This window comes from Marmota monax, unplaced genomic scaffold (assembly GCF_021218885.2).
Source record: "Marmota monax isolate L192 unplaced genomic scaffold, Marmota_monax_Labrador192_F-V1.1 WCK01_AAM20220418_F8-fsc00068, whole genome shotgun sequence".
In the NCBI taxonomy this organism is placed as follows: Eukaryota; Metazoa; Chordata; class Mammalia; order Rodentia; family Sciuridae; genus Marmota; species Marmota monax.
Window position 1 is genome coordinate 8,030,067 of NW_026692352.1, and position 20,361 is coordinate 8,050,427.

Here is a 20,361-nt window from a genome sequence, read left to right on the forward strand (position 1 = left end):
AATTATTTATAAGTTGCTGAGGCTGGCCTTGAACTTGTAATCTTCCTTCCTCAGCCTCCTGCTGGGATTGTAGGCAGAACTATGAGATATTTACTTGGCAACCACAGCACTCAGCATGTGTGATAGAATAAGCACTAATGCACAAATGGATGGAAGGATGGATGGGTGCAAAAGGTGAATTGCTTAGCAGATCTACTATATCATTCATGTGTTTCTAATACATCTAACTTGGGAAAAAATATTTCCTAGTGATTGCTTTTTCCCACCCATACATTCTGTTTGCCAGTTGACCTACTTATATACCTAAAGCCTGAAAAAGACTTGTCATTTACAAATTGCTGTAATAAAATATCAAGTCTTTTTTTTTTTTCCTTTTTACTTTTTGAGATGTTACAAAGGCTGGTCTTGAACTCCTGTGCTCAAACAATGCTCCCTTCCTAGTCTCCTGAGTAAAGGTGAGTACCTTTGTGCCCAAGCTTTTTTTGGGGGAATAGGAAGAGTGGGGGTGATATTAAAAAGGATCAAGTCTTAACCTCATGTTATAGAATAGAAAGGGCCCGATCATTCATTAAACGTTTGCTGGGTACTGGGGACCTAATATACGTCATTCCATTTCAATGTCAACTATTTCTATTTGTCAGTTGTATAAGGCTTAAGAGTTTTTTGTTATTTTTAAATTATTTATTTATTTTTATGTTGTGCTAAGGATCAAACCCAGGGCCTCAAACATGCTGGGCAAGTGCTCTACTGGTGAGCCACAACCCCAGCCCTTAAGGCTTAGAGTTTAATCTAACTTGCTCTACCAAGTAAGAGTTGCTCAGCAGCACAGTTTCAAGCCCAGGCTCTTTTCCACAAAGGTTCATTTCCATCTCTTCTCCTTTCCCGGTTTCAACCTCTTAGATAAAGAGGGATACTAAAATTAAATGCTTCAATATAAGGTCACTCTAAAGTTCCATATGAACCACAACCTAACAGACCTGGACCTTCACAGTGTTCTGAGGATCCTGCACGTGTTCCAGGGTTGCATCAACATCCAAGGCCACCACCAACCCAGATGTAAACCGCAAAGGATTATCTGATTCTCCTGCTGGCTCAATGATGGTAGCAGAGGCTTTATGGATCTATAAGCAAAAAGAAAATATGATGACTCAAATGCCAGGTCAAGCTCGGGTAACAAAACAGTCTTAGTATCTAATAGGTGGGTATGCAGGAGCCAATCACAGGAAGGGGCTTAGCAGCTGCTCCACTGATAAAAGAAGCTCACCACAGTAGATAGTTTTCATATCTGGACAATTTGGTCTGAAGGGGCAGGATGTAGACCCTGACCTGCTCTGGAAGCGGGAGGTGCAAGAAAGTACTCTGACGCAGCATGGTCTGTAGAATTTTGACCACTTCAGCAGGTTTGGATGTCATGAGTCGGGGCATAAGGTCAAGAAGTTTATCCACAAAGCTATCCTGCAAATGGGGCAAATCGGCGATGAAACACCTGGAGGAACAAAGAGAAGCAACTGATTATGCATTAATTCATCACGGGCTGAGCCTCAGACATCTGCCAACCCCTGAAATAGGTCGAGTGTTAAAGTGGGAGGAGCTCAAAGTTCACAACTATAACAGACAGGTATTCAGATAATTATGCCCTAATGTTATGCTCATCATAAGAAACTGCTATTGAATAACACTGTATGTCAAACACACACTTAAATGTTTTATATGACTGTATTTAAACCTTCCAGCAAACCTGTGCACTGTTAAAATTATTTTTTCTTACAGATCCTTTAATTAATTTAACAAATATGTTTTTAGAACCTATCAAGTGCTAAGTACTATTCTAGATACTGGGAATATAATAGCAAGTGAAGGAGAAGAAATGAACTGTTTTAATGGAGCTTATATTTAAGCAATAGGAACACTGAGATTCAGAGAGGATGATGTTACATTGAGATTCAGAAATATTAAGTAACTGATTCCCAGCTCATATTGATTCCATAGTACTCTGCCTTGTGGAAGGGGAGTTAAAAAAATTCACTCAAGGGATGATATCTGCAGAGGACCTCTGAGGCTGAATTAAGAAATATGCAGCTCTAGTTAACAACAGGTGAAGAACTTAGGCAACTTAAAGCTGTAACCTTCCCCCAAACCTCTTTAGCCCAACTATGCAAAAATAAACTCTGAAGTATCTAAAACCAAAAGTAAGACATGAATTTAAATTTCACATTTGAATCCAGAGGTCTAACACAGAGCCAAGCTAATCTGTACCTTTTACTAACAAGCAACACCTGCTGGTGAATGGTGGTAATGCAACCTAGTCCTACAGGAAGCTATCATCAAATGAAAAAAAGAATGAGAAGTGTAGGGTCATAAAAACCTCAGTTCAAGAGGGCAGGAACAGCAGACAGAAGAAATAACTATTAGACTTAATCAGTTCCTTTAAAAGCATATACTGCCAGCACCACAAGTTTGGTCGTTTCCTAAACTCTCACTTTCTTCACCAAGCCTTCCCACTCATCTATTGAATCTGTTAATTCACTTCAAACAGAACAGAAAAATATCTACCCTACAGAATAAAACTTACCTACAGAATTATAGAACAATTCTTTGTAGATTATAAATAAATATGAAAGTGTGATCTTTCAACCAGTTTATGAGTTTTCTTTATAATACTGGTATTTTTATGGCCCAGCTGAGAGCTGAATCCAAACAATTCCCAATGTTTTAATTATCTGGTTGTACATTTAATTTTGAAGCTTTATCTTCAAAGAAGTTTATACACAATTAAAGAAAATATCAAATAAGGGCGCACTACCATAGACAATAGCTTGCCTGCATGGGCTAAACCAAGTAACCTGGTTTGTGGTCACTCTTGGTGCCTGTTAAGTTATTCTCTGCATAACCAAAATTTAATAAGCCAGAGGAGTTATGAAATACTTACCTCTGAAAAAAGTCCACTTCCTGTAAAAATTTTTCACACATCCCATATAAAGGGTCAACTCTGCAGAAAAGAAATGCAAAGTAAATAAGCAACTTGCATGTGAGATCTGTAAACTAAAGAGTGTGATCCAGAAGTCCCAGAAATCTAAGCATTCATGAAAGGAGAAAGAGTATATTACATTATAAAATGATCTCTCAGAGAAACAGGACTCCTAATGGATCTCAGGGAAAAATAACTGTCAGGACTCTGGAGGCCCAATTAAATGACTTCAATGTTCATTAGGTTAAAGACAGACTCAAAATCAAAGACTATCATAGGCCACACTTGGCACTGGACTCTAAGGCTAACTGACAAGAGCACAACCCCTAACACTGTAGCATCAAGTCCCATTTGTGCAGGAGTCCTTGAGCAGCCCCACAAGAGTCCTGGAGTTTTGATTCCGTAGCTGACAGCTTGGGTTCAAAGAGAAGAGATCTACATAAGGCAGGTAAGGAGACCATCCTAGCTTAAAAGTCTTATGCTCCATAGGTGCTAATGTAGGTGTAGCTTCCTTGTATCAGCTATGTCCAGATAAAAGAATCACTGCATTCTGTGAAGCCCAGAGTGATGATATCTATATCACGAAACTTAGTTCATTTATACTTCTAGTCAGATAATTTACTAAGAGATCAATTTTTCTACACCAGTATGGCCTGCTAATATAGTTGGCACTATCAGAATTCCAGAGAACAGATGAAAAGTGAATCAAAGGTAAATTCTCATGCAGAAGGGGAACAAATTTTCTTACTTCTTTACCCCCAGACACAGACTATCTTTCTTCCACTATCTTGGCTTCTTTTTATTATTATTATTATTATTATTATTATTATTTATTTTTTTAGTTGTAGTTGGACACAATACCTTTATTCCATTCATTCATTTTTTAAAAATGTTTTTATTGAATTTCTTTGAGAGAGAGAGAGAGAGAGAGAGAGAAAGAGAGAAAGAGAGAAAGAGAGAGAGAGAATTTTAATATTTATTTTTTTTAGTTTTCGGCAGATACAACATCTTTTTTTGTATGTGGTGCTGAGGATCGAACCCAGGCTGTACACATGCCAGGCGAGTGTGCTACCACTTGAGCCACATCCCCAGCCCCCATTCATTTATTTTTATGTGGTGCTGAGGATCAAACCCAGGGCCCCATGCATGCTAGGCAAAGGCTCTACCGCTGAGCCACAATCCCAGCCCTATCTTGGCTTCTTTAGCCTCGTAGAGTATTTCATTTCAGTAAAAACCCATTGTATATCTAATGTAATCCAGGCAACATGCTAGACCAATAAAATTCATCATAACTTTGTGTATTTTCTTTATCTTTCTTGTATGTAATTAATACATGAACTTCCCATTTATATTCATTTACCGATTATTCACTGGAGAAGCAAGTTCCAATCAAGAAAAAACAAAAACTCTTTCTTTAATAAAATATATTAGAGAATGGTATCAAGGTTCTTAAACTGGTTTAGACTTTCTACTAACATGTAAGCTCTGTGACAATAGGGACTTTGTGTTCCTCATTGTATACTTCCTGGCAAAGCAGCAGTCACTAAATATTTGCTGAATGAATAAATGGGAAATGGCAAATGGAAACCTATTCTATAAGCAACATTTATGTAAATTCTTTCCCAAGAAAGGTAGTACTTAAATTTTTTTTTTTTTGGGGGGGAGGCAGTGCTGGGAATTGAATCCAGGGACTTACACACATGCCACACACAAGTGTTCTACCTCTAAGCCATATTCCCAGGTGTACTACCTGAAACTTTCTTAAGTGATACAGCCTAAGAAATGGAACTGAAATTTAATAGTAAGATTAACCCACCAAAGTTGACAAGGAGCGAGGAGGCTGAAGGGGAGAATTCCAGCCATGCTTGGGCACATAGGAAAGCAATTTGGCCAAGAAGTAACATTTTTTGGCCTGATTATAAAGCCTTAGCTTAGAATGATTCCGAGCAGCAAAATACAAACATATTTGGGAACTCTCCCCCAATCCCAAAACAGCAGGTAGCTTCACCTACATGCTATATGAAGCAGGTCTCTACCATTAAGAATGCCCACTTTTTCCTTGAGGTGAGGAAGGAAAGCAGTGAATAAAGCTCACTAGGGGAAATTAAACACTGACCTACAGCTGTTGGGGAGCTATGCCAATTACTTACTTAAATTAGTTTAGACTTTCATTTCTAAGTATGCAAATAATATGAAAAAAATACTCAGTTATAAAGAAAAATCAGGAGCTGTAAAGAAATCCAAGTAGATCTCAATAAGATAAAGTCAAAGCTGGCACAGAAAACTTTTTTAAAAAAATAATTCTAATAAGTAACCTCAGTGAGAGCTAAAAGATTTGAAAGAATATTGCATTGCAAGAGGAAATAGCTATAAAACAGTGGAGAGAAGAAAGCACACTTAGAAATAAAAAAATAATAAAATCAAACTGAACAGTGAATGAAAAATGAAAATGAACAATGATGAAAACTAAAATGATAAAATAGTAGAAAAAACAAAGAAATTGAAATTACAAAAGAAAAAACACAGAGCAAATGGCTCCAAAGGACACAAAATCCATTCTGAGAAACTAGAGTGGACAGAAGAAGTAGCAAAAGTAGTAGTAATAATAATAATGAAATAATGGTAGGAAAAAAATGGTAGCTAAAAATAAAGTTGAAACACAAGAATCAGCAACAATATGGAAAGAACATACCTAGATATATCCTGGTGAAATTTCTTAATTCTGAAGAGAAAAAGAAAAATTTACAGCTTTGAGCCAAGAAAAGTTAGCTATCTAAAAAGGAAAGAGAAGCAGATGGCATCAGACATCTTAACTGTACTATTAAACACTAAAAGGCAACTCAATAATATTTTAAGTGTTCCAAAAGAATTCCACTTATGTATGAGATCTAAAGAAAGGCAGTTTCAGAAATGGAAGGTTGAATTGAGTATACTTACTAGAGTACATTTTTAGTCAAATAAAAAAAAATTAGAATAAGAGATTTTTAAATGGCAATTATGATATGAAAAGAATAGTGGTGCGCAAATTGGAGCTAAGCTTATAAAGTTATATAGAACTCATATAGTCTTATAAATTTATGATGATTAATGAATATTTTAAGAAAGCATTCTTAAAATAAGATATACAATAAAACATAAGAAGCCAAAGTGAAATTCCAAGTTATTTAAACAATATAAGACAAATAAGTAAAACTTTCACCTTAAAGATAGAGAGGTGATCAGAACAATGCACTTATTAAAAATGTTAGAATACTCTAATCCCAATGACTTGGAAGGTTTAGGCAGGAAGAACATAAATTCAAGGCCAGCCTCAGCAACTAAGTGAGATCCTGTCTCAAAAAAATAATAAAAAGGTCTGGGGATGTAGCTCAGTGGTAAAATGACTCAGGGTTCAATATCCAGTACTGGGGAAGCAGGGTGGGAAGAGTAATAATAGTATCACTAAAACTAATATTAGGTAACATAAAATAATATTAGCCAAGTGTTTACAATGAATGTGATGGGCAGTATTTTAAGGGCTTTACATAAAATGACTCTAATCCTGCCAGGCATGGTGGCACACACCTGTAATCCCAGTGTTTTGGGAGGCTGAGGCAGGAGGACTGCAAATTCAAAACCAGCCTCAGGAAATTGGAAAGGTCCTAGGCAACACAGCAAGACCCTGTCTCAAAATAAAAAATAAAAAGGGCTGTGGATGTGGCTCAGTAATTTAAGCACCCCTCTGTTCAACCCCCAGTACCCCCAGCAAAAAAAAAAGATTCAATAATCCTTACAATAACCATGAGAGGTAGGTACTAGTAATTAATTGGTTATCCCTATTTAACTTATGGGAACAAATGAATGAAGTGTTAAATAACTTGTCCAAGGTCACTAAGTTTGCAAAGTGTAAAGGTAAGATCTGAAGGCCAGCAACATGGCACCATAGTTTTAACAGTAATGCACTACTGCCTCTCACCTGACTAGGTGAGAATTAGGGTATAGATAAACCCCTGGTGGGTGAAAAAAACAAAAGAATCAATCATTGGTGGGGGGGACAAGAAGTGACAAAATAAGCAAGAACGTATAAAAATAGAAATTATAAAATAATATAGCATAAGTAAAGATCAAAGACATCATTATCTTTAGTGACATGGAAAGATAAGTACAGCATATTGTAGTGTGAAAGTAACAGGAGGTAGAATAGTAAAGTATACTATAAGTCAATTAACATTAATACACACACATTTATAATCTACATCTGTTAATATGGGTTGGGAAAAGTCTGGAAATATACACATGAAATTACAGCTGTTTTATAGGGGTGTGTAGCCAGGGAAACTTCACATATTCTGCAATGTTTTAATTTTTTACAACAATTATATTTAACTGCAAAATACATCTGTTCTATCTGAAAAATAAAAAATACAGATACTATCACATATACCTCTCTTTTCTCAGTTATAAGTGGGACACAGTGGGATTAAACTTTTTAGAAATGAGTATGTGGATATCTTAAAGATTAAATCAAATTACCAGATTTCAGAGAAATTATAATAAGAAAATGTATGCATCTTAGAATGGATAAATTATGGCAATTCCCATTATCAGAAAGTCTTATAGCTACTATCATACTGAGCTCTTATTATGTATCATGCTAAATGTTTTTACACGTATTTTTCCATTTATGCTTCACAGAATTCCCATGAAATAGATGCTGCCATTTTGCAGTCAGGGAAATAAGGCACAGAGATCTGTCCTTAATCAAATAACTAGTAAGTAAAGAAGTCTGCATTTGAAAAAGGTAATCTGACTTCACATTACATCCTTCTTACTCATCTTTACTGCTGGAGAGAAAGCTTACTAGTCCCTTCCAAAGAGAAAAAGTGGTTTCTGGCACTAAATTCTTAAAGACATCTAATTGTGCAGAAACATACAGAATGTCCTTTGTTGCCATATGAAGTCCTGTGTTATGCTGTAGGTAATGGACAGTCAGTGGAGGGTTTTTAGCAAGAGAGACATGACTGGATTTCCAAGGATCTAATCTAACTCATGAACAGCACTTGAAATATCTCGGGAAAGAAATGAATAGATTTTATGTCCCATAGCTAATCTTTCCTAAATCTCAGTTTACTGATTATTAACCATGATGAGATCTCTGAGTACATTTGGAAGTATCTCTGAAAGGAAAATATCACCCCAGTCTTACCCTCGAGTTGTTCGTGCAGTTACTATAAGTTGCAAAGCTTTGGCCTGAAGTCTCATGTGATGTATAATCACTACTTGCTTATTCTCTACACCACTGTACATGAATTCCATTTTGTAGGTTTCTTCCATGATCTATGAGGAAAAGATAATTAATAATCAGTAAAAATATCAGTCTGAGAGCAGTACAGACTTCTTCAGACAAACCATTTTCTTAGGTGAAATTCTGAAGTGAAATTTTTGAAAAATGTCTATGCTTTAATTCTGAACTAAGATTTTAAAGTACAAAGTAAAATCAGTATAGTGTATCTTGTGAAAAGAAAATAAATTATTTTGTCAATTGAAGAAAAAGACTTTCATCTAGTAGTAAAAGCATCTTAATTGATATGAAGATATGAAAGTTTACCTATTGATGAAATTGCAAAGCACTTCATTACCCTACACCAAATTCCCTGTGCTATGGGAACAAATAAATACCAGATGTTCTTTGACTGATGATGGGGTTATGTCCTAATTAGCTCAGGGTAAATTGAAAATATCATAAGTTAAGGCCAGGTGCAGTGGGACATGCCTATAATCTGAATAGCCTGGGAGGCTGAGGCAGGAGGACTATGAGTTCAAAGCCAGCCTCAGCAATTTAGTAAGGCCCTAAGCAACTTAATGACCCTATCTCTAAATAAAATATTAAAAAGTGCTGGGAATGTGGCTCAGTGGTTAAACTCCCCTTTGTTGAATTCCTGGCAGCCCTCCCACCAAAAATAGAAAATATCATAAGTCAAAAATGCATTTAACACACCTAATCTACCAAATATCCTAGTTTAGTAACACCTACACAGTATGGTAGGGTATTGTCTGTTTACCCTCCTGATCATGTCTGACTATAGACTGCTACTACCAGTATTACAAAAGAGTATCATCCTACATGTTACTAGCTCAGGAAAATATAAAAATTCAAAATCCAAAGTAAGGTTTTCTTCTGAACACATATTATTGCAGTATCAAAAAGTCAAAAATTATAGGTGCAACATTTGTAAATCAGGGACTAACTGTATGTACTATGTACAGAAACCCAATCCCCAAGATAAGCCTTCCAAGAATGAAACATTAGGAACCATTAACAGCATGTCAGTCATCCAGACAACCTGTGCTGTCGGCATTGTCTCTCTGAGGGAGATGGGACAGGGAATAACTGTAGAAAACAATGACTATCGCCGGGTACAGTGGCACATGCCTGTAATCCCAGGAGCTTGGAAGGTTGAGGCAGGAAGATACTAAATTCAAAGCCAGCCTCAGCAAAAGTGAGGCACTAAGCAATTCAGTGAGACCCTATCTCTAAATAAAATACAAAATAGGGCTGGGGATGTGGCTCAGTGGTCGAGTTGCCCCTCAGTTCAATCCTCAGTGTCCCCTCTCAAAAGAAACAAAACAAAAAGTGACTATGAGCACAGATCAAGCCCAGTATATTTAAGTTCTTGCTCAATTCTATCCAAATCAGTTATTTCTCTCCAAATGATGCTTCTCTGTCCCCTCTGTGCTTGCCTTCCTCAGAAGGCTTTGGGGTCAGAGAAATGATTCTAGGCCCTCCTACAACTGAGAGTAAAACCAGTTACTTAACTACATGTTGCCTAAGTTTCCCTATGTAAAAACAAGGAATAGATAACACCAACATCGGAAAACTTCTAGTATCAAATAGGACTTGGAAAGTATTTAGCACAGGATCTGGTATACAGCAATGGATCTCTTCCTTCCAAACTATTGCTCCCTGGTCTCTACCTTCCCAACATGGCCCAGTTTTGCTTCTTGTCATTAAGTTCCATTTCCCTTCAAAATACCAAATATCAGATTTGAGAGGGAGTCTGGATCAGACTTGATATTTGAGAGATCAGGTAATAAGGGAGAAAGAAAACAGATTTGGGATATCAGCAGATTTGGGATGAATATCAAGTCCTAACTCTACTAGCTAGAGTTCTACCTTGCTAAGCCCTAACTGCCTCATCTGTAAAATGGACTAGATCCTTATTCCTATCTAATGGCATTACTATAAGGGTTAATTAAGAGAACAGGATTGAACTCATTTAGTGAACTATAATGTAATAATTAGTCACATCATTAGCTTTCTAATGGATCAATAGTTACTGGATCATAGACTCACAATCTGGAAAGCAAGACCCATAGGGGTTCACTAAGTTCCAAAACTTATGAATGAGTGGAACTGCTCAAAGCTTGAAAGACATAAACTTGAGGTAAATAAAATTAAATGCCACTTAATGCTCTCAACTCCCCTCCCCTCTTCTTTTTTTTTTTAACCAGGAATTGAACTCAGGGAATCTTAACCACTGAGCCACATTCCCGGTGCATTTTTAAAATGTTTTTATTTATTTATTTATTTATTTAGGTAGTGCTGAGGATTAAACCTAGTGCCTCACGCATGCTAGGCGAGATCTACCTCTGAGCCACAACCCCAGCTCTCCCCAGCGCTTTTTATATTTTATTTAGAGACAGGATTTCACTAAGTTGCTTAGGGCCTCGATAAGTTGCTAAGGCTGGCTTTGAACTTGAAATCCTTCTGCCTTAGCCTCCCGAGCTACTGGGATTACAGGTGTGTGCCACCATGCCTGACTGCGCAGCCTTTCTTATCGCTACCTTCTATCTATCATAGCCTGAAATTACGGAGGCTATAGTAGAGGCATGGAACCATAGAAAAGCTTCTGGCTCTTCTTTGGACTAGATAATTCTTATGCGAGAAGAAGGTCTCAACAAACTTACCTGTTTTGCTGCTGCTGAGGCCAAATCACTCTGCTTTAGATATAAAGGGGCAGCCACATTCCACAGCTTTTCTTGCAAGGCCTGTCCAGATAAATAAGAACAGAACACAGAGATCAGAAAGAATGACAAGCCAGGCGGTGGTACATTCCTGTAATCCCAATGACTTGGGAGGCTGAGGCAAGAGGATCATAAGTTCAAAGCCATCCTCACAACAGCAAGGAACTAAGCAACTCAGTGAGACTCTGTCTCTAAATAAAATACAAAATAGGGCTGGGGATGTGGCTCAGTGGTTGAGGACCCCCGAGTTCAATCCCTGGTACCAAAAACAAAAACAAAAAAATGACAAATCAAATGATTTGTCCTTTTGCTTTGAAAATCCACCAACAGAAAGGACTTTCCATTCATTTTATTATTTAAAGTCAATAAGTTCTATTTAAAATGGAGAAAAAGGAGACCAACAGTTTGTGCTAGAGGAACTGCTTATTTGATCCAATTCCTGGCCCAAAGGCCCTGTGTTTCAGATCCATGCTTGGAATCAGAATATAGGAGCCATGAAAGCCTCACCAGAATGTACAAACAAGCCAGCTTCCTCAGCTTTGGGCCCTCCTGTTCCCACCAAGTTAATCACTGGATTAAACTGAGCCACCTAGACCCTTCTCCCATGACTGTGGTTCTTTTTTCTTTGTTCCTTCCTCATTAGCCTTTGAAAAGCCTATGACCTTATCAATATACCCAAACTAAAATCAAGCCACTTTCCTGAATTCTTCACTTTCTCAATCTTTCTACATTCAACATCACTAAGATCAACAAATTTTACCTTCCATCTTTCTACTCACCTATAATCTCCACATGACACCAACTCTCATTTGACCTTTACTGTAGACTCTTATTGCTAAGAATCATCTTAATTACAGATGTGTAATTGAATGACACTACAGAAAACTCAGACTAAGCTTGTCCAACAGAAATACAACGTGAGCCATATATGAATTTCAAATTTTTAGTAGCCATATTTAAAAAAGTGGAATAGGTGAAATTAATTTTAAAAACAGTTTATTTAACTCAGCATATCAAAGATATTATTATTTCACCATGTTATTCTTTAAAAAATGAATTGTGATGGGATGGGTTGTGGCTCAACGGTAGAGCACTCGCCTAGTATGTGCGAGGCTCTGGAATTGATCCTCAGCACCATGTAACAAATAAATAAAATAAAGGTATAAAAAAAATGATTTGTGAGCCAGGCCTGGTGGTGCACACAACAGCTTGGGAGGCTGAGGCAGGAGGATCACAAGTTTAAGACCAGCCTCAGCAACTTAGTGAAGTCCTCAGCAACTTAGCAAGACCCTGTCTCAAAATAAAATACAAAAAGAGCTGGAAATGCAGCCCAGTGGTTAAGTACCCCTGGGTTCAATCCCTGGTACCAAAAAACTAATTTGTGAGATTTGTAAGAGAGTTTATGGGATTTGTTTTTTCACAGTAAGTCTAAGAAATGCAACAAGTATTTTGCACTTATATCACATCTCAGTTTGAACTAACATTTCAAGTGTTCAATACTCACATATATCTGGTAGAATCATATTGGTCAGAGGTAGACAGATCTAGACTACAGACTAAAGAAATTTCTTAAATATTTACTATAATAATTTATCATATGCATGTTTTGATACAGTCATAGCCAGAGTATAATTTTGTATACTTTTATAAGTATATATTATTATATAATAAGTATTATGTAAAGTTATAGTATAATTCTTCATAAAAATCCTCAATGGCTATAGAAATCATTTTTTAAAAATTTTTAATATTTATTTTTCAGTTTTTGGCGGACACAACATCTTTTGTTTGTATGTGGTGCTGAGGATCGAACCCGGGCCGCACGCATGTTCCCCAGCCAGAAATAATTTTTTTTTTAATATTCATTTTTTTGTTTTAGGTGGACACAATATCTTTATTTATTTTTCTGTGGTGCTGAGGATCGAACCCATTGCCTCGCACATGTTAGGCCAGAGCACTACCACTTGAACCACATCCCCAGCCCTTTCCCTATTATTAAACACATTCTGGTCTCAGGTTCTAGGTCTAGGCCCCTTCTCTATCCTGCCATCCCTATATACCAAGTAATCAACATAGGTTTGTGGTCCTTTTAGGGACAATATCTTCTCTTTTCCTCCCTACCTTTTGCTACTATAGAGATCTTTTTCTCCTTGTGGTTTCTGTGGGGAAGAGAGCAAATTAAGGAAAACCACCACATTTCCAAGACCCTGACTAAACACCAGATAATACCAAGGGCTTTCATACACACTGCTTCTTAACAATTCATATCCTTAGGGTAGATCTGTTATTGGTCCTATTTTACGGTGTCTTTTTATCTTTTGCAGTACTGGGGATTAAACTGAGGCACTTTACCACAGAGCTACATCCCCAGCCCTCCTTATTTTTGCAACAGAATCTTGCTAAATTGCAGGGACTGATCTTAAAACTTGTGATCTTCCTGTCTCAATCCCCTGAGTTGCAGGGATTACAGGTGTGCATTGCCCCACAAGGCTGACAGTGTTTTTGAAAAGTCAAATGACTATGCATAAGAGGATGAAGGAACTTTTTCAGATGATGGAAAAAGTTTTTGCCTATGGTAGTGTTTACATGAGTACATATACTTGGAAGAATATGTCTAGCCTAATAAGGGCTGTTTAAATCCCAATCTTCCTCAGCATATGTGCCCAACTTCACATGATTAGACACACCTTTAACAACTCTAAGTACAACAGCACAAACTTACACATGTTACAGTAGAAAATATTTTCTGATTCCCCCATTTATTCTGACTTTGGTCCAATATAATTAATCATTTTGAAGACTAAGAACATTTAGAACTAAAACCAAAACAAAATTTTATTAAGTGAGAAGGACTCCCATGAATCATAAGCCTAAATTTATAGAAAAATTCTGCTATAAAAGCTAAAAGCTACTGAACTAGTTTAACTGCTTTTTAATTCAGCAAACCTAAACAGCTTCTTGGGTATCAATTTTGTGTAATGTTATGTTTTCTGACTACTTAACATGAAATCCAGCAAGTTGGATCTTTAAAGGAAATGAAATTAACCTTTTAGTTCTGACAAAGTGGATCAACAGTCAAGAAAACAGTATTAGGGCTGGGGATGTGGCTCAAGCGGTAGCGCGCTCGCCTGGCATGCATGCGCCCCGGGTTCGATCCTCAGCACCACATACAAACAAAGATGTTGTGTCCACCAAAAACTAAAAAATAAATATTTAAAAAAAAAAAAAAGAAAAGAAAAGAAAACAGTATTAAATTTTATGTAAATTCTGTACTGATCACACTATATAAAATATTTAAAATTATTGGGATTCTAATTAAAATGATTATGCAATCTAATTATATAATGAAAGAATTTTCCTAAAATTTAAAAATTCAAATACCTCTATGAGTTAACATTTCTTTAATAAGAGACAAATAGAATTACACTGCAGAATACATAATTTCTCCAATGCTAAATGGTTGCATAGGACTGTAAGTTTTTCACCTATTGCCCCAAACTCTGCAAGATCACTTAAAGTGCATTCTTAGCATCACAATAAAAATAAATAGTGAATCCAAACCAACCTTGATGAGAAGTAGTTGACACCGAAGATAGGCAGCAGAGAAGTCAGCTACTCCTGCCAACTCAGACTGAAGTTCTCCAAGTCTTTGTAGATCCCTATAGTACATAAAAATCCAAGCCAAACAAAAGGTAAGAATAATGCCATACATAAAGACCAAGTCAAAAACATTTTATCATTTTACATCTAGTCATTAGTTTATTGTCATTTTTCCTGGTTCTAGAGATTGAACCCAGGACCTTGCATAATGCTAGGCCAACATTCTACCAATAAGCTACTCCCCCATCCCCTCCCCACCTTTTTATGTTTTGTTTGAGTATCACTAAGTTGCCTAGGCTGGCTTCTAACTTAAGCTCCTCCTATTATCAGCTAAATAAGAAACAGAGATTATAGGCCTGGGCCGTCCACATGCAACTGACTGATCAGAAGTTTTTTGTTTTAATATTTATTTATTTATTTATAATTTTAAAAGAGAGGGGGGATTTTTTAATATTTATTTTTTAGTTTTCAGCGGATACAACATCTTTATTTGTATGTGGTGCTGTGGATCGAACCCAGCGTCGCGCACATGCCAGGCGAGCGCACTACCGCTTGAGCCACATCCCCAGCCCTAATATTTATTTTTTAATTGTAGTTGGGCACAATACCTTTATTTCACTTATTTATTTTTATGTGGTGCTGAGGATTGAATCCAGAGTCTCGCACGTAGGAGATGAGTGCTCTACTGCTGAGCCACAATCCCAGCCCTGATCATAAGTTTTTAAATGACAACACCAAATGCAGGAATGGTTATAAGAAATCAATTCACTCACACTTCTATAGCAGTTTAAGCTAATAACAGGTCTACTGGAAACCAAAATTGTTTGTAAAGCCACATATATGGTAAAATATTTTTATTAGAAGCTTTGTGTTGAGAAAAGATCATAAGGGTAATATCAACAGAAATATTCTGCTTTATGCCCATAATATTCATTTTGTATGGAGTATTAACAGTAAAAACTCAGTTAACTACTTAATGATGCAATAGTGGCAGAACTGTTAAATAAATTATGGTACATCTAGTCAATGAAATATTCTACAGGCATTAAAATACAAATTGATAATAAGGTGTATGATCTCAACTATGTAAAAACATACATAGAAGAAAAACACAGTAAAGCAGTGAAGCCAGATTTAAAGTTAGGTAGTCAGTGTAGTTAGGTAAATCGGGTCTAATACCGAGTGAAATCTAAAATGGAGACCATGCGGAGAATGACTCAGGGAAAACACAGGACAACTCATGGAATGTTAATGAAGTCCCGAAAAGGCCCTAGGCCAAAGTCCACCTCAAAGAAATGTTAATGAACAGCCCCCAGCAAAAAGGTGCTGACTCAGAAGTACTTCTTGACCAGATTACTTCTTTGGCCCACCTGTGTCCCACCCCTTGGGCCTTCCCACCTACATTCCATCACTGAACTATAAAAAGGGGAGACAACATCCCTTCCACGGATTCCACCTCTTGGGTCCCCTTCTTCCTCCGGGAGAAGTCTTTTCTGCTGTCCTTTAATAAACTTCTAATTTCTACTCTGACCTTGCCACGGCGTGCTTCTTTGGTGTTATTCTTCAACATTGGGGAAGCAAGAACTCGTCACCGGTCAACAGCGGTAACAGCAGTTTCCTGGATAGTGATATTAGGGTGCTTTTTAGTGCCTTCTCCCAACTATACTCTATTTCCAAGGTTTTATATCAAGAACAAACATTTTTCCCTATCAGAAAAAAATATTTTTAAAAAGGTATTTAAAAAGGTATTGTGGTGAAATGACTAACTGTTGGTTGTTACCCAGCTAGTCATTCTTCATTTCTTCATTACTAAATGAACCCCGATTTTATTCACAGGAACATGTCCCCAATCCTAATTCCAGGTAGAGTCTAATTCAACTAAACTAGTGAGTACGAGTCACCCCTCTGATTATGTGACCTAAGTTGCCCTCATTGATCCAAATGAAAGGTCCAAATTCATGCTTGGAGCAAGGTGTCTCTCAGTGGACTAAGCAAGAATGCTTACAGATCTGATTGCCATTGGCACTCATACAAAAACTCCACAGGGGAGGGGGGCGGGGGAAGCCTTAGGATAAAGCCAATGCTGGGGACAAGAAAAATACAGAGACAGAAACAGAATGGGTCCTTAATGGTATCAGTAAGCTACTTGAACATACCATACCTCCAATTTCTGGTTATATGAGGTAAAGTCTTAGTCCATTGGGGCTGCTAAATCAAAACACCATAAGCTGGCTTATAAACAACAACAACAAAAATTATTTCTTACAGTTCTAGAGGATAAGGAGTCTAAGATCAAGGTGCCTGCAGACTTTCTGTCTGGTGAAGGCATCCTTCCTCATAGAAAACATCAACAAGCTTCCTTTGGCCTCTTTTACAAGAGCTCTAATCTCATGATCTAATTACCTCCCAAAGACCTTGCCTCCTCAAATCATCACCTTAGGAGGCAGGATTTTAACAAGTGAGTTTTAGAGGGACATAAATATTCAGATCATAGCAAAGCATAAATAAGCACTGCAAGCTCATCTGAGATGAAGTTTTTTCTGATATTTGGAATTTAGAACATCCTAACTGGTATGTAAGTATTGACATATAGACAGCAACCATTTAAAAACATATCTGTGCCAGGTGTGGTGGCATGTACCTACAGTTTCAGATGCTCAGAAGGCTAAGTCAGGAGGATCACTTGAGCCTAGGAGTTTGGAACAACCTGGGTTGTTTTTGAGACCCACCCCCCCATCTCAAAAATAAACAAGATGGGCTGGGGATGTGGCTCAACTGGTAGCACGCTTGCCTGGCATGTGTGCGGCCCGGGTTCGAGCCTCAGCACCACATACAAAGATATTGTGTCCGCCGAAAACTAAAAATAAATAAATAAATAAATATTAAAATTCTCTCTCTCTCTCTCTCTCTAAAAATAAAATAAACACAGTTCACACATAAAATGTTTATGCTGGGAGCTGGAATTATTGAGGATTTAAAACATTGGGTTTTTTGAATAGGTAATAAGTAAGTTATAAAATTATACCTGTAAGGTACAGAATACAAAAGATCCTACAGGATATACAATTAATTTAGTCCCCCTTCCTATACCTGTGTCATGTTGCCCTACTATACTATACACATTCTTAGTGACAAACACCATAACCAGTTTCTTTTTAATTATTCTAGACACACTGTACATCTACAAAAAGTGTGTTTCTGTTCTTTTTTGGTGGGAGGGGAATAAACATGTGGGTACATGTATATGTACATGTGTTAACTAACAATCCATCTCAGCGTTCATAGAAATCTGTCTTATTATTTCTTGTTTGTTTTTGGTATGAGGATTAAACCCAGGTGCATTATACTACTGAGATACATCCCTAGCCTTTTTAGTTTTTGAGACGGGGTCTCACTAAGTTGCTGAAGATCTCACTAAATTGCTGAGGCTGGCCTTGAGCTTGCAGTCCTCCTGCCTCAGCCTCCCAAGTTGCCTCATTATTTTTTAATGGCATCATCAAAATTCTGCATAAAAACATTAACTATGGGAAATCTGAAGACTCGAGTCACTATAATTCAGGCATAAGATATCAGATTTCTTAGCAGCCTGAACAAAACTGTCTATAGTGAACTAAGTACCTTTATCTAATGTCATGCTCACTGGGCAACTTTAATGATAATTAATGTTGCCTCCCACAGACTTTGATACCAGGAAGGAGATGTACTACAAGAGGCACAGAATGAACTATCTCTAGAGTGACTGGAGAAATTGGTGTCTATGGTATATATAACCTTTTGTGAGTTTAAGTGGTTTGAATTGGTCCTGAAGAACCTGCTCACAGATGGGAACCCAGCCCAATGAAAGGCAAGATGCTGGATGAGCTAACAACACCTGTGAACTGCAATTTTGGTGGCCAGCTCTTTTCTCCCTTTCATTTTTTTATGATGTCTCTCTTATAAGAGAAAGCCTGGAACAATTTCACTTCTGAAGAATTACCTCCCCAAGAAGAGTCTGCTTTCTGTTACAATTAAAGAGAACTCTGACCAGCTGATTATGTGTTAATTGACTGCCTCCAGGTGTTGGGTTACTCTTCTGTCCCTGGATTATAGCAATGGTTCTCCATCACATAGAACAAGATGCAACCTAACCCAATTAGCCCTGGGAAATCTGAACTACTGTACAAAACGAAAACTTGTTAGCCCTGGGTGAAATCCTCTGTCCCAGTGTTTCCTCTCTGCACCTCTTCATGTCCATCCTCAGAAAGCCACAGTCTAGATACCCATTAGAAGACTACAAACTCTTTTATGAGAAAGGAACAAAGAGCACCTTTTGTGTGCACTGTCCTGTGCTAGGTGTTTCCTTACTTGGGCTCATTTAATCCTCACAACATGAACTGTAATTAATCCCATTTTCAATAAGCATGAAACTAAAGACAAGCATTTAAGCAGTTTGCATGAGGTCCCAGAATTAATAAGGGGCAAAAGCAGGACACAAACCCAGGTTCTCTATAAAGTCCAAAAGCTTTGTTGTTGTTAACTATATCACATTACACCTCATGTATTTATGGGCTATTAAACTTTTGATTTTTTTATGAACTATACCAAATACAGAGGAGACAAAACAGACTTAAAACCAGATACACTGAATCACTTTTCTACAGACATTATCTGGTAGAACAAAAGAGCCACTCCCAGGAATATACACTTTAGCAATTCTTAGTCCATAATGCCAATAAACAGAATTTTTAAAATGTTAAAATAAAAAAAGTTACATGAACTGTGATTTTTAAAAGTTTACACAATAGGCTGAACTAGTCAATTTTTAAAACCACTCATAGTCAAAAAGACCCTAGATGTGCAAATCAAATGTTGTCTATGGTTATACATTTCCTTCAAACTCTGTTGATCTCTAAGCATTAAATTTACAACTTTGTCCTTTGTTGCTTGGTATAACAGCAAAGAATGTTAGAAAACACAAAGTAAGTCCTTCCTTCATCCTTCCACCTAGATGGTTACATATTACAAACATTTATTTCCCACCTCTTTAATTAGAGGACTAGGTCCCAGACTACAAAACAGGTGCTATTCCTTACACATTAACAGTTGCACAATAATAGGAAGATTTTAAAGGATGAAACTATGAACTCCATATTCTTTAGGGTTGTTTGTAAAAGAATTCCCATAATAAAATAAGTATATTTCTATTGATTACAGATACATGAAGACCCATCTGTTTCAAATTAAAATGAAATGTTTTATTCCAAAAATCCAACTCTATTATGGAACACTAAAATGATATGATTCCTGAAACAATAATGTTTTTTTTTCCAGTAACAGCTATTTTGTGGACTTACACAAAAATCCAAACTGAGAAATCAGAGATCATTACACATCCTGAGAAACAACAGATAAATAACTGCAGAATTCCTTAAAAGACAATTCACCCTTACTCTCAGAGAACTTAAAATATGATTATAGTTATAAAATTTGGATTGGATTTACTTGCAAAATAGCAAGAGCATGTCCAGTGTGTCAAATGAGCCACTGTCAATTTAAATTTTCAAGCAAAATGTCAGACTGTCCAAGAGCATCTATATGACTACTCTTCTCAAAACACTTTCACACATATCATGACAACAAACTTCAAAACATAGTGGCTATGTAGTACCCTTAAATTTACAGATGAGGGAGTTGACGTCCCAAAACATTTTGAATTTCAAATTCCACACTACACGCTTTACTTCATACAAACTGTTAACTAAATGGAAGGCTAGAAAGACCTATGGTCTAGCCCAGGCCTTTGCTATACC

General features: G+C 37.0%; 1 protein-coding gene across 3 annotated transcripts in view; it reads right to left on the bottom strand.

The window, feature by feature from the left end:
* The window catches only part of Ints4 (integrator complex subunit 4), a 102,757-nt gene that overhangs the window by 11,266 nt on the left and 71,130 nt on the right, over positions 1-20,361 (bottom strand). For all 3 annotated transcript variants that reach the window (XM_046442059.2, XM_046442060.2, XM_046442061.2), the window contains 6 exons: positions 14,538-14,631; positions 10,916-10,996; positions 8,154-8,284; positions 2,930-2,989; positions 1,327-1,486; positions 978-1,121 (listed from right to left, as the gene is read on the bottom strand). In XM_046442059.2, the coding sequence (XP_046298015.1) occupies positions 978-1,121; positions 1,327-1,486; positions 2,930-2,989; positions 8,154-8,284; positions 10,916-10,996; positions 14,538-14,631 (670 nt within the window). The remainder of the gene's footprint in view (positions 1-977; positions 1,122-1,326; positions 1,487-2,929; positions 2,990-8,153; positions 8,285-10,915; positions 10,997-14,537; positions 14,632-20,361) is intronic.